This window comes from Copadichromis virginalis, linkage group LG16 (assembly GCF_057382275.1).
Source record: "Copadichromis virginalis isolate Kocher_CV1m ecotype Utaka linkage group LG16, C_Virginalis_male_GT1.1, whole genome shotgun sequence".
NCBI classification, from domain to species: Eukaryota; Metazoa; Chordata; class Actinopteri; order Cichliformes; family Cichlidae; genus Copadichromis; species Copadichromis virginalis.
The window spans coordinates 34,739,456-34,755,531 of record NC_140633.1 but is presented as its reverse complement, the minus strand read 5'-3'; the positions used below and the strand labels follow the sequence as shown (position 1 = coordinate 34,755,531).

At 40.3% G+C, this 16,076-nt stretch overlaps 1 protein-coding gene across 2 annotated transcripts; it reads right to left on the bottom strand.

Annotated features, from left to right (window-relative positions):
- Nucleotides 1–372: 372 nt before the first annotated feature.
- Nucleotides 373–16,028, bottom strand: usp37 (ubiquitin specific peptidase 37). Of its 2 annotated transcripts, none has more exons than XM_085434550.1 (24): nt 15,875–16,028; nt 14,818–15,040; nt 11,686–11,836; nt 10,724–10,812; nt 10,521–10,636; nt 10,333–10,410; nt 10,024–10,115; nt 9,829–9,922; nt 8,853–9,008; nt 8,608–8,739; nt 8,333–8,456; nt 6,748–6,995; nt 6,550–6,667; nt 6,218–6,297; nt 5,913–6,077; nt 5,557–5,610; nt 5,275–5,422; nt 4,970–5,189; nt 4,232–4,398; nt 3,761–3,821; nt 3,363–3,478; nt 2,965–3,034; nt 2,008–2,146; nt 373–1,910 (listed from the first exon to the last, which is right to left on the bottom strand). In XM_085434550.1, exons 2-24 carry the CDS (start codon nt 14,989–14,991, stop codon nt 1,823–1,825), a joined length of 2,880 nt encoding a protein of 959 aa, XP_085290676.1. In that variant the 5' UTR covers nt 14,992–15,040; nt 15,875–16,028; the 3' UTR covers nt 373–1,822. The 2 variants fall into 2 exon arrangements, with proteins under 2 accessions (XP_085290676.1, XP_085290677.1); XM_085434551.1 differs by having other exon boundaries at nt 5,275–5,419.
- Nucleotides 16,029–16,076: the final 48 nt, after the last annotated feature.

Here is a 16,076-nt window from a genome sequence, read left to right as displayed (position 1 = left end):
CAGGAAGTCGGCTAATCAGTGCACACTTCCTAAAATCCCCAAATATAAAGACAGAAGTTGTGTCAAATTTGGTCTGCAGTGATTTAATTTTTGAAATTAATGCCATGTTGTGCTAATTTGAGGGAATAATCTGCTGTACAGATTAAGTCTATAATAGCATGTGTACGAGTGAGCTTTTTTTTTTTTTCCTTTCACAGAATAAAAGTTACACAGTTGGTACCCAGTAATAAACAGAATATTCCACATATTTCATGCCTGACAGGAACTGGTTCATAAAGTGCCCCTTTTATGCTTTTTAAAATTAAAAAATAAAATAAAATCTCCCTACAGTTATAGACCAGAAGACAAACAGAAGTGAAAATATCCAGCATCTCCAACACTCACTACTGTTTATTTATTCCATCACTGAATAAATACTTGTAGGGTGAAACTGCTTTAAAACAAAAACACAGAGCTGCTAAAAGGCATTGTTTGTAGTCCATAACGAATCTACATCACGATGTACTGCCCTAGTAGCAGTGAGTTTGGCACATTTTGAAATAAAGAATCAACAGGTGATTCCGACTGTATTTACAGGTAAAAACGTCTTCCAAACATGGCTACAGCTTTAACAGTCAGTCTGAGAATATTAATGTTATCAACTGACCAATCAGAGCAGAAGACAGGTGCCTTGAAGGGACAGGCACTAAAACGGAGCAGATAACGGGTTCCTTCCCTGAACAATAAGGCGTTTAATCCCACAGTTACACTTTAACCATGTAAATGAGCATAACAGGGGCACTTTAAATGCTTAACACTTGTTCTAAAGGTGTTGAAATAAAAGATATTATGCAACAGGTACTGTATCTTCTCTGGTTATAAAGTAGTAATGACTTCCATTTGCCTTGGCTCATATTTTGGGCTAATTAAGAGAAACCAACCCCCTTCTATATGCAATAAATATAAAAATCTGTTGGCTTTATAGAAGAAACTCTGACTTGCACACTGTTTCAGATTTGACAAACATTCAAAAACAACAAGGTTGTGCGACTTTCCAAAGTAAAGCTTGTATGCACATATTTATAAAACTTTTCTTGGGAGGCACAAGGTCAAAACCCCAAACAAACAACAAAGTGTGATCAACTGAGAAAAGCTCAGTTAAATATTAATGAATGCACGTTCTTTCACACCTCTAAAATATGGAAATAATCACACAAAAAAATATCAGGTTGCACATGAAGTACAAAAAGCAACTGGGAAGACATCCACACTGTGGGACAGAAAGCTGTTTTGAATGGACCAGTTTGTGCCAGTAACAAATATTGCACCAAATGTACCCGCTAAATACAACAACCCTCTAAATTCTATAATAGCTTATACTCCAACATAGAATATATCTTTATTTTGCTTATATGGGAAATAAAGGGGTCTGCAAACATACAATCTACAAAGCACCAGGAGCGCCCAGTGTTTGATAGTTTGAAGTAAAAGTCTGAAGAAAAGTCTTTAAGAAAGAAACAACAAAATTAAACCTTACAAAACCGTTGATAAAATGATAGCAAAGAAAGACTCCAGCCCCAAAAACACGGAGGCAAAAATTGATCCACGGAACATTTTAACTGCATTTCTGGTATCTGAAAGAGTCTTGACAGGTCAGCCCCTGTGTCGGCATCATCAGGTGTTATTTTTATCCTGGCCTTTAGTGATCTGTAGAGGAAAAAGGAAATGCCTGAAGGCTACCTAAAAGGGACGGCAATCAGTAGTATAGGAGGATTCACAGGGCAGCTTTATCTAACAGGATCAGCTGTGGTTGAGTGTGGGTGGGCGTCCAAAGACGTTGCGCTCAGAGGGGCTGCAGGACATTCCTTCCTGCCTCTGAGGTGCTTCCGGCTCCAGATCTCTCCATCTCAGATAGCTGCTCGAACACATCCCTGAGAGATCACAAGGTAGCAGCGTGTTATTAGCAGGGCATCTCACATCATTACAGTGACATCTATAACCAGCTGACAGGAGGACTTGCACACTCACTTGTGCATGTAGAAGAAGATGTATCCGCTACGGTCACGGTCTCGCTGGACAGCTGCTTCCTGCGTGCGAGACACGTCCAGGTCATTGTAGGTCAGCCACGAATGTTTCTTCATGTCGTACACGTCACTGATGTAATGGCCTACAGGGAAGATAAAGATGGGGAACAATATCAATATTTGTTCACAGAGCAAGCATTTGGTTCTTGAAGTCTATAGTCATGACAGCGACAGACACAGAGGGCACACCCACGCCATCCACGTATAGACAAGGATGATGTCACCAGCATTTATCCAAAGTTATTGGACAAATATAACCTCTGCCTGACACATGAGCTAACTTTATGGTTCTAGCTTTAGTATACAGTCAGGTAAATAAGTGTTTGGACAATGATACTTTTTCTTTTTCTTTTTTTTAAATTCCACTGTGTTGGTGGCCTGAAAGATTAAAAAACAAAAAACATTTTTGTAGCCACATTATCAGTGGCTCCTCCTAAAACCTACAACCATTAAGTTAGCTAATGTCTTAGATTTCAATTCTGTTTTACCTGGTCAGCTAATATTCATCATCTAATATCAGATCAGGACAGGCTAGATCATGTTTTTGCTGAAAGGTGCTGACCATTATTTGAGGCTCTCACAAAATTTACTGCTGAAGACAAAACTAAAGGCAAGAGACCCACAAACCCACACCAAGTAAAGACCACACAGTTTCATCCAGCAGTGTTTTCCCTGATAATTTAAGGATTCTTAATATAAATAAACTTTATTTCTGGCTGCCAATTTCTTCATTGACATTTGAGATAATAAGGGATATAAATAAAGCAGCGTAAACATCAAAGCAGTTCCTTAAAGTGTTCATACACAGTTTTGACTCATCTTCATTGTTCCTGAATAATTTGTCACTGTCAAAACACATGAGGACCTAAACTCGGAGGCACAAACAAACACAAGTGCTCACCAGAGGAGGAGCTGCTCCCGATGTGACTGACCACACTGATGAGTCTGAACGAGTTGGCCAACTCCCCACTCTGTGGATTACAGGATACATAGGCAGGTTAATGCAGGCCACAACCAATAAGTTATCATCAGTCTGCTGCTTTATTTAACTTATTCTGCAGTTTCTTAATCAGTGCGTGTATTTCACCATGTTCTGATTCATAATCAACTCAGTGTCCTGCAGATTATCTAAGACTTTATCTGTGGTGTGTAAACTGACCCTTTATTAAGGTTTACATTTGTAAAACACTGTTTTTATTTTTGCATAGTGATTATACATCCGTTGTATTTAAGGTGAATAAACTATTTGCTGTTTTTTGTGCTCTGCAGCATTTTACACTGTGTGCCAGCTGGATATACCTCTGCGTTTCTCTTCAGGTTCTCGGCTTCTGCTTCAGTGTACTCCATGTCCAGCACATCCTCGTTGCCAGAGTCATCATCCGAGCAGAGCAGATCGGGCAGGGAGTTGTTAAACTCTGTTGAATGAGGAGGAGATGATGACGCCGGTGCAGTATTTTCACATTGCTCAGAGTCTGATTAAAGAACACTTTAAACATTTGTTTGTGCTGACTAAACAGATCTGCAAATATCCAGTCAAATTTCTTTGTTTAGTGGCTGCGTTCAGTCTTATTTACATCGCCACACTGCTGCCAGCTGAGCGGGATCAACAGCAACCATCACAATACAAAAATCAGCTGAACACAGTTGGTCAAATAAGCGTGTGCTGACGATTCCTGGGAGTAAATTGTATTTCTTACCTTGCAAGCTGAGCTCAGTGGCTCTCTTCAAATCATCGTCCTCTCTCATCTCCTGAGCTTCCTGTAGAGATGATGTCATAAGTTTTATTTTCCTGCATCAGGTCTGTTAGTTGGTGAAAGACTTCAGAGTAGTCAATGATATTTAAGGATAATGAGAGATCTACTGTAATCTAACAGCAAATGGAAGGTCACCATTACTGGAAGCTAGAAAAAAAATTGTTGTGAGCATCTAACACTGGTAGAACTGGTGCACCAAACTCAGGTGTTACATTGGATTATACAAAGGTCCATTTGGGTCAGAGGGATGTAAATGTAGCATCCCTTCTGATGGGCTCCAACCATTCTCTCTTCAGCAGCTGAAAGTAAGCACTTTTTCCATTTAGGTGCATCAAAGTGTCTCCACTGTGTTGAAATATGAAAACAATTGAGCTGAGATGTGTTAAATGCTACACAGTCTCTCTCTGGTCTTACATGCTCCTGGAGGCTCTGTGCCAAAGCCTGCTGCAGCTCCTGTTCTTCTCTCTCCTGATCCAGATTGTACTGTTGGACCCAGTCCAGCTCCCCCTGCTGCTGACCACTCTCTGGAGTTTGGTTCTCCTTGTTTTCATCCATGGTCAGGTCCAAGGAGTCCAGCACATCTACAAGAGTTCAGCAAATACTCGAGTCAGCAAACCTGATACGTGAAGTTGGGTTTTTTTGTTGGATTTGTTGGTAACCCAGGGTTTATGTGAATGTAGAAACCCACAATCAATTTAAGCAGCATGTACTTTCAAGAGAATATGGAACGAAACATGAATGAGCCTTTCTTAGAAATGTCACATATAATAAAAACCTGATGCAGATCCCGTATTAAAAAACAAAAAAAACAAAAAAGTCTATTGCAAGTTTAAGTACTCCAAGAAGTGAGTCTGATCACTTGGCAGCCTTCCCGAAATACCTCTGGCCATTTATATGCAGCATGATCTTAATTAATTTTAACTTTAGTGGTCAGCAGAACAAAACAAACAAACAAAAATAAATAAATAAACACATCTGCATTTAAGTACCAAAACTCCAATCTAACCACTCTTAAAATTTGCAAATGTTTTCCTAAAATAAAAACTTTGTTTCCCCTGAAAGCTGTACATCTACCATCATCTTTGCTGTTAAGAAATCTTGCAATAGATTTGAAACTCATACTGTCTCTGCTTAAATATCCCGTTAGAGTACCTGCGGGCTGTTTGCTATCTGCTTCTAGCAGATCTGCGTGATAGGCCAAGTCATGTGCATCTGTGTCCCCAAACCCGGTGTCCGGGCTGCTTGTCGGCTCATCATCCAGAGGAGGAGGTGCAGAGAGCCCGGCCTCTTGGCGACTAATCTCCAGCACAGCCGCCAGCATTTCATCATCATTGATGCCACTGAAGTCTGTTGAATCGATTGCTGCCCCCCTCTGAAAACACATTAAACTGTGTCACAACAGAAGACGCCAGAGGAGGCTGGATTCTGTTTGTTAAAGTGTAAAAGCAGATGCTCACCTCTTCAGCGCGATCATCGTCGTCAGGCAGACAGATACTCAGGCGTCGCTTGCGGCTCGCGCTCACCTTCCTGTTAGGCCCCTCTTCGCAGTCAGAGTCCACAAGGATGGAGGTACAGTTGGAGTTGGAAGTTTTCCCTACGATCCTACTACACAAAGTCACATGTTCAGCAAATAAATTCATAAGCCCAAACAGAAAACCCTTCAGTCAGATAACACATTGTTTAAAGAGGTTGTTAAAGCACAAAAGTCATTTTTCCTCTGCAAGTGTTGCAGAACTTACCGAAGAGGCGCTGTGGACGAGTTGACCAACTGTGACGTTTTAAGTGTTCTGGACCTTTGAGAAAAACAAAGGCAAATAAAACTCTTGCTGCTATTGGAGCTCTACTTCTAGGCTGATTGTTAAGTTTTACTTAAAGGAGCAATATTTGCATGTTTTTCCTTTAAATTGCAAACTAAATGCTGACTTTATTACATGTAGTCCTCTCTGGGGTATTAAACCAACATGAAAAATCATGGCTGCAGGAGATGTCAAAACATTGCCAATTGGCCTTTTAAAACTGAAATCACTCCAGCCATCTAATGTATTTACACAGAATTAAATTTGTATGCATATTAAAATGTTTTCTCCCATCTTACAAGGCAGCTTGAGGGCTCCAGCCAAGGCTGATGGGGGGTCTTGTAGATTCGGTGCAGTGGGGGAGCAGGGTCAGGTATCGTGGGATCAAGACCTGCTGACCCAGCTTGCTGTTTAGAGACAGCTGAGCGTTAAAGCTGTACCGTTTCAGGTGTAGGATAAGCACTCTGTGAAGACAAAGGTTTTTAGGCACTTAAATTCTTTTTATTCCATAAGCTGGTTATGCTTTCAATGTTTTCCATATGTGCTGTATCTTTAGTGTTTATTGCGTGTCTTTACTGTGTGTGTTTAAACAGACTGTAGATACCTGGGTAGTTTACTGAATTTATGCGTAACAGTCGCTGATTTCCCGTTGCACTTTTCACACGAATACTCAATTTCCTCCATCTGTAAAAAGAAAAAGTAACTAATTATATATGAAATTACATCCAGCCGATGCTTGTCTCGAAAGAAATTCTATTTTTTGTGTCTCCTCACAAAGGCTCTCTCAGTTTGTAAACTGCAAACTAAAATGCTACAGTGTTTTTTCCTGCTTGAGCCTCATTGCGCATACTAAGCTAATAAGTGCACTCCTCTGACCCTGTTGGTCATTTTTGATCCAACATGGGGGGCATCAGGATGACGGGACCAGTGACTCACCCTAAAAAACAGATCCAGGGAGTCCTGGATGGAGCGAAGCGGCAGTGTCTTCTTTCTTCGCGGCAAGTCGATGGACAAGTCATTGAATTGTTCTCGCTTGTTCACCACCTCGCCACAGCTGCAACACAACAAAGAGGGAATCAAACACCTTTCACCTTCATCGAGAGTTTTGAATGATAGGCAGGAGACCAGCCTCACCCTTTGCACGTGATGGTGTGCTGCACCTCAAACTCCATGTTGACCGCCACGGGGCAGGTGTAGATCCGCGAGGTGTCTGCCTCATCACCAGGCTCTGCTTTGACTGCCGATGACGTTCCCTCCAGACCATTCTCACCCACTACAGAAGATGAGGAGGAGGAGGCGGCCTCGTTCGTTAAGCTCTTATTCATCTTCTCCACGTCGTCCTTCAGCTGGTCCAAGCACTGACTCAAGAATTCATGAGCATCCTGAAAAACAAGAAACATGTAGGGGTTTAAAACAGGATTTTATTCACAGCCACTTTAAACCATAAGCCTGAAAGATTTAACTTTTGTGTGTTTTAGTTTGGGGGGGGTTTTTTGCCTCTCCTGGTCGGTACTTTAGCAATCAGAATTGTTGTCTGAAGAAAGATGCTCAACGGATTTATTTTTTTTAAGTGGAGAAAGTATGGCAATGCCATGTTGGTCCACTTGATTGATCTATATTATTATTAGACAAAAAGAAAGAAAGGGAGAGAGAAAGACAGAAAAACAGAGGGGAGGGGGGGCAGTAAGAGACACTGAGAAAATTTGTTAGAACAGCTATTAAAAGAAGAAGAAAAAACAAACAACAAGAGAACACCACAATACAGAGATCAAAGCAACAACCTAGATAAGTGTAAATAACAGTAAATACTAAATATTGAATGTTATAAACAAAAAAAACAACAGAGTTGTGATGATGCACATCTATCACAAAACTATGAGCAGGCAGCCTCAAACAGAAATGGATGGGAAGGGGGGGGGGGGGGGAAGAGATCCTCCTTTGAAAGCCAAAAGTCATAATTTGAACCAGCGTGCCATCTCATATTTGCTTTACTTTCGCTTTGAAATTGAGACACTTTCTAAAGTCACTTGATTGCATTATAGTCAGCTTTTATTTAATTACATTATCATTGAATTGCTGAGCTCTGTACTGTATCACATGTTTCTACATGTTCTACTGTGTTAGATTTTTACTTATTTATCACTTTTAAAACACTTTCCTTTTTGTTTTTAGCCTCTTTCACATAATTTTACCTCGCTGGACACTTGTTGTGTCGTATTGTATTTTACTGTGCTACACACTACTGTATATGCACACCTTTTTTTGGTATTGTAGTCTGTGTTCAATTTTTAGCTGTGGCACCAGAGAAATTTTTGAGCAAATACATTATATCTTCAGTCCAAACACACAGAGTAATAATTAGATAATTATTACTAATTAGATAATAATTAGAATTGCAGACTGTCCTTCAGCAGGTATTCTGAGCCCAAAATGAGCTCAACATTAATAATAAACAGTCTTACTGTAATTTGGGACTAGAGGAAGAGGAAGAAGTTAGAGAAAACACTGGGAAAAGCAAACCTATATTACCTGTTTAATTTCTAAACTGTGCTCTTTAAACATAAACCTTCTACTAAAAGTTATTCTCTACACTATTATTCTTAAATTTTCAAAGGTGCAATTTAAAGATTTGTTTTGCTGTCCCTTTTCATATGTGGGCACACAATCTCAACTGAAAAGCATACCTGGTCATATACACGAGTTTAAGTGGGAAACTTACATTCTGCATGTTTCCAGAGAAACGCTCCGCTGTGGAGGAGATGGCACTCTTTACTTTCCTCAAAAGGTCTTTCTTCGTCTCTGGACAGGCCACATCCTTCTTCACCATGAGGTGAGCAAATCGCCTGCACAGAGTGAAGACAGGACACTGATCATAACAAAGTTCATTTAAACTGCTTCCTGTGTCATTTAACACCTATGTTAAAAATGACAACAATCCAGAGTATTGTTAACAAACAACAGTTACTATCAACCTATAATAATATAATACAGTACCTGAGCAAGGCATTGATGGGCAACTTCTTCCATGGGATGCTCTGCCTCAGCATGTCATTAGAGAAGGAGGGGAGACTGAAGAGGGACTGCAGGATGGCATTCATGTAGCAGGTGTTGCCCAGGTTGGAAAATCTTAAATGAATAACAGAAGTTTCAAAAACTGCTTGTTGTTTTGATTTTTCCCTTGTTATTTGGTGTCATGGATCAAATTAATTTCATATCAAGTGGAGCTGGCTTATCTGTACCCTTGCAGTGGAGCCTGAGGCTGTGCCAGGGTAGAGGGCCTCTGCTTGTTCCAGCCACCGTAGTCCAAGGAGGGTCGTACCTTCTTAAAGGGAGTGGAGTGGTTCGGTAGCATGAGGCTCCTTTTGGCTGTGGGGGTCTGTGCAGTACTGGATGGCCTGAGGAGATTTAAAAATCAATCACTGGATGAATAGAAATGTTCTCCCCTGTTATCACCTGGGCCAAGGAGATGACTGGTTCCTTTCATCTGATTTTAACTAATCAAAACCTACCCAGGTTTGAAGCCAGCACTCTAAGCACCCACCATCAGTCTAGCAGGAAGCTTGGAAAAGTCTGCAGGCAGGTGGGAAAGCTTGGCTCAACCTTGTGAAAGTAATTCACTTTTGAAATTAGATCTGGGACAGAATCTTTAGACCTGATTTTTTCTTATCTAAGATTTCATTTCGGATCTTCATAAATATATATCTAAGTCAATCAAGACAAATTGGGAGACGTACTTTTAATTCTAGGTTTAGATTTCTTTCTAATTACAGGAACACAACTCACAAGTATTCTAATGATCTTGAAATTATCTAAAAATTATTAACTAAAATACAGACAGTTAAGATCTTTAAAAAAAAAAATCATAGTTTATGTGACTATATTTTATGTCAAAATATTCACTTTCCCTTGCCTGGTAGGATATAATGCACTATCACATAGTGGCGATAATGCAGTTAGAAGCTGTTTGTAACCTTGAAACAAAACACATGATGGCTACTAGCTACCAGGTATCAGCAAAGTGGGAGATAATCTATAAATAGAAGAATCACAGAAAGCCAAAGCTAGCATGGAGGGCAGGTACTGTAGAAGTCATCTTCGAAGAACAATCAAAAGGTTCCCTTTAAATAAGTATCAAATAGTACTGTTTTTAAATTCTTGATCCTAGGTTCAAACTGCTGCTGCTTTGCATTTTAATTGAGCCATGAAGCAACTCACCTGTCCAGAAAAGAGTGGCTCTGGCTGTAGTCTTTAGTCGCAGATCGGCTGCCGTAGAAAGATGATGGCTGAAGGGGAGTTGACCCAAGAGGAGCTACAGTTAAGGAGGCACATGAGTGTATCAGTGTCTGGGAAAAATTTGCATAGAGAATGCTGTGCAACTAGATTACAAAAAGGTGGTGCTGCTGGGTTTACCTGAGCTCCTGTTCTCCTCTGACTGCTTCAGCTTTTCTTTGCAGCTCAGAAGAAACTTCCTGGAGGAGGGGTCAGAAGTCGCCTTGTTGTTGCTGAAAAATGTTACTCAAATTCAGTAAAATAAAGTCTATCAATCAAGGTTCGTATTTTGCCGATGAAAGTAGCGACCTACTGATTACCAGTTACAGTTTTAATTATCTCGCCACAAGATTTGCAAAAAACAAACAGGCAGTGGTTCAGACAAAAGGCTGCAGAGATAAGGTCATCCTATGAGTCACCAACAGCACTGCAATTCAGTGCTGATTATACCTCGAGGAGTCGTTTTCCTTTGGGTAATCCTCACTGAGGTCGTTATCAGGAGTGAGGAGTCGCTTTCTCTTCTCGCTCCTGAGAAACAGAAACATCGAATAATTCACATGCCAAATGGGGCAGGATTAAACATTCATAAATTAATTTAATTTATTCTGTGTAATACAGTCTAAAAATTCCCAGCCTGCCTGTTTTCAGACAGTCCTGTGCGAGTGGGAGTGGAAGCCGCTCTGCTCGGGCTGCCGAGAGGTTTTCTCGGTGTCGTGTCCTCCCGGCCTTCTGCGCTCTGCCGCCTCAGTGTCGTCTGAACACACCAGGAGGAATTAAGTTAAACACATGTACGTTTGTCCACATGTGTTTAAGTTAAGATTGTTATTGCATTCTTGATCACCTGTCTCTCCCCGGACGGGTTAGCCTCATTTTTCACAGATCTGTTCCCGAGCACACTGAAGTTGGCACTTCCGAGGGATGATTTTAAAACTGCAGCATAAACAAAAAGTTCAGGGGAAAAAAAAAAAAAAAGCATAAAAATGATCCCGTTACACTGTAGAGTCAGCATCACTTCAAGTTAATCTATGTGCTTGAACTGAAAATAATAAAAAAAAATAATAATAATAAAAAAATAAAAATAACACTGCTGCATTGCCATGATGCATAAAGCATTCAGATCATAGATTTAAAAGCAGACTAACACACACCTTACTTCGCAACAACCTGTTGCATAAGTTTTCATGACAGCTACAGATGTTTTGTTTATTTAATAGGATACAAATGAATCCTGTTCTTCAAGCAAACTGATGACATGCAGAGGTGCAAGGCAGCCCAGGTGGAGAAATTTTGTTTTTACACTTAGCAACTAATTTTATTTCTCTATCTGATAAGAAAACTATTCAATCAGATAGTTATTTGTGGTGAATGAAATACATTTACAATTTGAAGCACTTTTAAGCACAACATCTGAAATTCAAGTACCTTTCAAACCTTGAAAAGACAAAATAAAATTCAAGCATTTATAAGGATAAGGATTTCAAGCACCTGTACAAACCCTGTTACTAACATTGGGTATCAATTAAATGTAAACCAAATAGATTAAATGACTAGTACATCTGTTATCAACTAGTGACAATAGCAACAACTAGTCGACTGGTCAGCCAGACGAGCACATCCCTACTTGAAACTCTGCATCAACTTAAGAAATATTAATATATTAACATGAAGCTGCAGAGAAAAAGTGACCATTCTCTGCAGGAAGAGCATACAAGGATTAATTCCCAAAAAAATAAAAAATAAAAATCTTTCAGTTTTGTTTTGTTTGTTTTGTTGTTGTTTTTTAATGTGCAGGGGTGTCATTACCTGGCTTTCCTTGCTTCAGCTTTTCAAGGTATTCTTTAGTCTTCTGAACCAAAGGTGGAGGCATCTTGTCCAGCGTGATGACACTGTTATCCTTCAGAGTCAGGACGATGCGGTTGGCACTCTGGCTAATATTTTTCACGTTCTGGTTCAGCTGAGAGCAAAGAACAGCAAATATTCGGATTCATGATTATTACTATTACATACAATAGTAATATATACATTATCATCGTCATCATCTTTCTCCTCACATCATACTTGTTGATAAAGTATACCTTTGAACAAACTAGTTCTATATGACAAACCTCACTCTATCAGCTATTACTTTCTTCAATAGGTCTTATATCATGCTATCTGAGGAGTGAGGTTCTTCGTAACAAGAGACTCAGAACACTTGACTGTGATGACAAAGTTTTTTTTGTTTTACTTCTCTTGCTCCAGACTATTACAGAAAAGCTCTTATATGTCTGTTTGGAAATTATAACAGTCGTGGGGGTTCAATTTTTTTGACTTTCCTAGCAATGGAGCAAGACAGATTCATTACAGTGTTAGCGCCTCCAAGTTTTCCAGACTTTCCTACAAACTTCAGTTATATTGTGTTGGTAGGAGGGGATCGAGAGAAGGCACACACACTTTATTAAAGAAAGTAATAACAAACTTCGTGTGAATGGGTTAGAGTTTCTGATCTCTTAGACAAACTCCAGCCTCTCTGTCTTAACGCTTTCCCCATCAAAACAACATTTGACAACCTCCCCTGCGCCCATAAAGATGGGTTTTGACACCTGAGTATTTGAATAAATATGTGGTTTGCATAGGCAGAGACCACCTTCAATAACTTCCAATTTAAACCCAGGCATTTTGTTCCATAAGCAGGCCTGAAATATTACAGAAACGGCTAATCTTTAAAAAAAAAAAAAAGAAAAAGAAAAAGAAAAAAAAAAGAGCATCCAAGGTTACTCCTAGTAGGGGAGAGTTAAACAGCAGCAGATGCTGTGGTCCTTGTCCTGCATGGCCTACTAGCCATGAACCAGTTTATCTCCTGATACCAGGTTTGGGTCAGAGTGACCCACCAGGTCACAGCAGATCAGCAGAGCAGAATAAGGACTAAGATAGGAGTGGTTAAGTTGAACTGCAAAAACAAGAGGTTTACTAGTAGGGAAAAAGAGGACAGGAAGCTAGCTGTTTTAGCAGCAACTGAACTTTCAAAATAAGAGGAAGGGTAATATTAATTATTCTTTTTAGACCCAATCACATCAGTCAGTCTGAAATATTTTAGTTCTGGAATATGGGATCATCTAAAAGAAGTACAGGCATGCATTAAAAACACTTGACCCGAGGGCTGAACAAACCCTGGTATGTGCCATGGGTGAGATTATGTTTCTAATCCGGTTCATTCATGGCTTCAGTGCAGAGCTACTGCTCATTCATTGCATAATGCCTCAAAGCTGACAGCTTAGATTCTTCTAGTACTGACATGAATCAGACATGTAAGACTGATTTATGGGGTGCCATTTAAAAAGTTTGTTCCTGTAATGCTTTAAAAAGAAATATCATCATTTAGCCATCCATTAGTAGGAGTCTTTTCAACCGAGAAAGCAACTCAAAAAATAAATAAATAAATAAAAAATCTATATCTATCTATCTATCTATATGCGCTTTTTTAATTTATCATTTATTAAAATTATAAATATATATTTTAACTCAGAAGTAGTTTTTAAATTTAATGTTGTTGAAACAACAAAGTAATAAAAAAAATAAACCTATCTGATCGAGAAATCACTCATCTTTGGAAAAGAGAGTTTATTACAGACAAATGGCTTTCCAAAATAAAAGCTATACTATACGCTTCTTCTGGGGTATACTCTCAGCAGCATATTAAACATATCAGGTCCCCATAAGGAGAATCATGTGCTAACAGCTGTCTAAATGACTCAGGTAAAGTTTGTAACATGCGTGCTTGTTGTTTTTGTCTGCCTCCACTTGTCTTTGCACTAGGATGATGTCGGAGTAAATGTGCAGTCATATTCGTTGTGTTCCCACTAGTGCTGTCAGCGTTAATCTGAAATGACGTTAACATGACAAATCTCCGTTAACGAGCTACCGCGGATCGCCCCGTGCGTGGGGCTGGACTGCGTCAACACGTTAACGAGCAAACTGCGCTAACGCAGTAGTTCCCACCCATGTAATTGAGCATTGCATGGCACATCCGACATACTGTTTTACTTTTGTCCATGACGCGCTTACCTTCAGGGTCATACTTCACATGAAGACCAAAATAGTTTCAAACGCCAGATCTGAATGAGGGTGGGGGAGGTTCAATTTGCCATGTTGCAACGAGCTTAGCTTCTGTCTTGCTAGCTTGTGCTGCGCTCAGTGGATCTGCGCTTGACAGTGCAGCCTAGGCGGAGTAGTCGAACGCAGATCCACTGAGCTCTCAACACAGACAGCATCGTCAGAAGAAAAGTTGATAAAATAAATTAAAAATTTTGTATTGTTCGATACATATGCGTACCGAAACGAAAGCACTGTATCGAACGGTTCAATATCGATACGAGTATCGTTGCACCCCTAATATTTTTGTATTGTTCGATACATATGCGTACCGAACGGAAAGCACTGTATCGAACGGTTCAATATTGATATGAGTATCATTGCACCCCTAATATTTTTGTGTGTGGTTTCTTGCAGGATTATGAGGGTTCAGTGTCTTTTTCTCTGTTTTTAAATCAGCTGTTTAATTTGCAAGTCTGGTGCATTCTTACATTTTTTATTTTTTTTTTTTAAACGTTCCTCTCATCTAACTCATTCACTCTTACACACCAAAATAAGGCGGTGGCATGACTCACCCCAAGGAATCTTATTTTGACATGTGAATTGACACAACAATCCCAAGAATAACAGGCAACCCACAGTACCTTCTGAGCCAGCTGACCCAGATAAAACAATACTCTATCTGGATGAAGTGCAAAAGGTTGCTAGATCATAATCAAAAGGACCACTAAAATCGAAATCAGTACCTCTTAGGACATTAACAAAAAAATGACAATAATAAAGACCAATGTGAAAGTAAGACATTTTTTGGGGTCTTATAAACAACAGTAAACACAGTAAAACACAAAAAAAACAGTAAAATACCTGGAACGTTTTGGAAGCTCCTCCACAGTTGAATCTCAGGCAGAGGTTAACTTTATTGTCCTTTTCCAAAATCTCAAACGTCCCTTCTTTCCACCTGGTGGTGCCCAGGTCCAGACTGGTGAAACGGATCTTCACAGCCCCAGCGCTGGAGAGTTTGGGCACTACAGTTGCCATGGCTTTCTATCCCGTTGGTGCACTTGGGAGACTGGGACTCAAACTAATCCTAAAAAAGACAAATTGGATCCGCTGTCACACAATCTGAGCACATTATATTTATAACAACTGAATGTGTTCAGCAGGAGCAGTTTAAACCAATGGTCAGGTAGTTCTGAATTTGATTACTCTAGTTAAATACTGCAGGAAAATAATGAGCTTAACGAACAGAAGCAGCCACTAAAATGAACATAGCACCTCTTTTTGTAATAACACTAATATCACCTGTAGTCGTCTCGGTGAAAGCAACTTCAAAGTTTCCGAGGCTGAGCTCAGATAACGAGAGCAGGCAACCCACGTTGTCAAAGTCACAAGAAAGTACAAACCATCCAAAACAAGCTGACAGGAGTCAGCGCAGCATCTCGCAGCAGAAAAGCGGACAGCACGCTCGCAATGCATTTCTGACAAATAAAACAGCTTGTTTGGCTGCGTGTGGCAGCTCGTGCCTTGTGATTTTCTTTGCTAGCAGCTTCAATAAAAGCCCATGTTTGCATCTGCCATCAAACTAGCCAAACTAACGGCCACTCTGAGTCGCGGTAGCCAACGACTGGTACGTGCACAACAACACGGGATGTTCCCTCTCAGCTCAAGGCATCGATGCTCCCACAGAATTACCTGTCCAAACCGGCAACTCCAAGAAAAGGTGCTAGCGAAAAGTAAAAAAGCCCCTTTGGATGCGGATAATGTCGTATGCCCGTCCGCAGCCCCTGAATGGGATGGAGGAGGCCGACGTTAGCACCTCGGCTAACAAGCTAACGGACGCTAGCTAACTGGCTAATTTGCTAGTCTGTAATTTGGTGATGGAAAGCGTATCGCGTTGCGATTACACCGAGCAGGTACTTACCTATCGATGACGAGAGCTTGTCTTCAAACTTCTAAAAGTCCGGTGTCGCTTCTGTAGCTGCTGAGCAGGCAGAAAGTTTGTTTTGCCGGCATTCACCTGCTCTCCGGTGCTGTTGACAGCAGAGCAGCACACGACGCGTCGCTGAGCTGCGCGATGATGGCGGGAATGTGAAAATTTACAACGGAAGTAATGACCGAGGATT

Excerpts from the sequence above, each read along its gene's own strand:
- usp37 (XM_085434550.1), bottom strand. The coding sequence starts at position 14,991 with ATGGCAACTGTAGTGCCCAAACTCTCCAGCGCTGGGGCTGTGAAGATC. Across the intron at positions 9,923-10,023 it reads AGAGGAGAACAGGAGCTCAG|CTCCTCTTGGGTCAACTCCC; the intron begins GTAAACCCAGCA and ends CCTTAACTGTAG. Across the intron at positions 6,298-6,549 it reads CCCTGGATCTGTTTTTTAGG|ATGGAGGAAATTGAGTATTC; the intron begins GTGAGTCACTGG and ends TTCTTTTTACAG.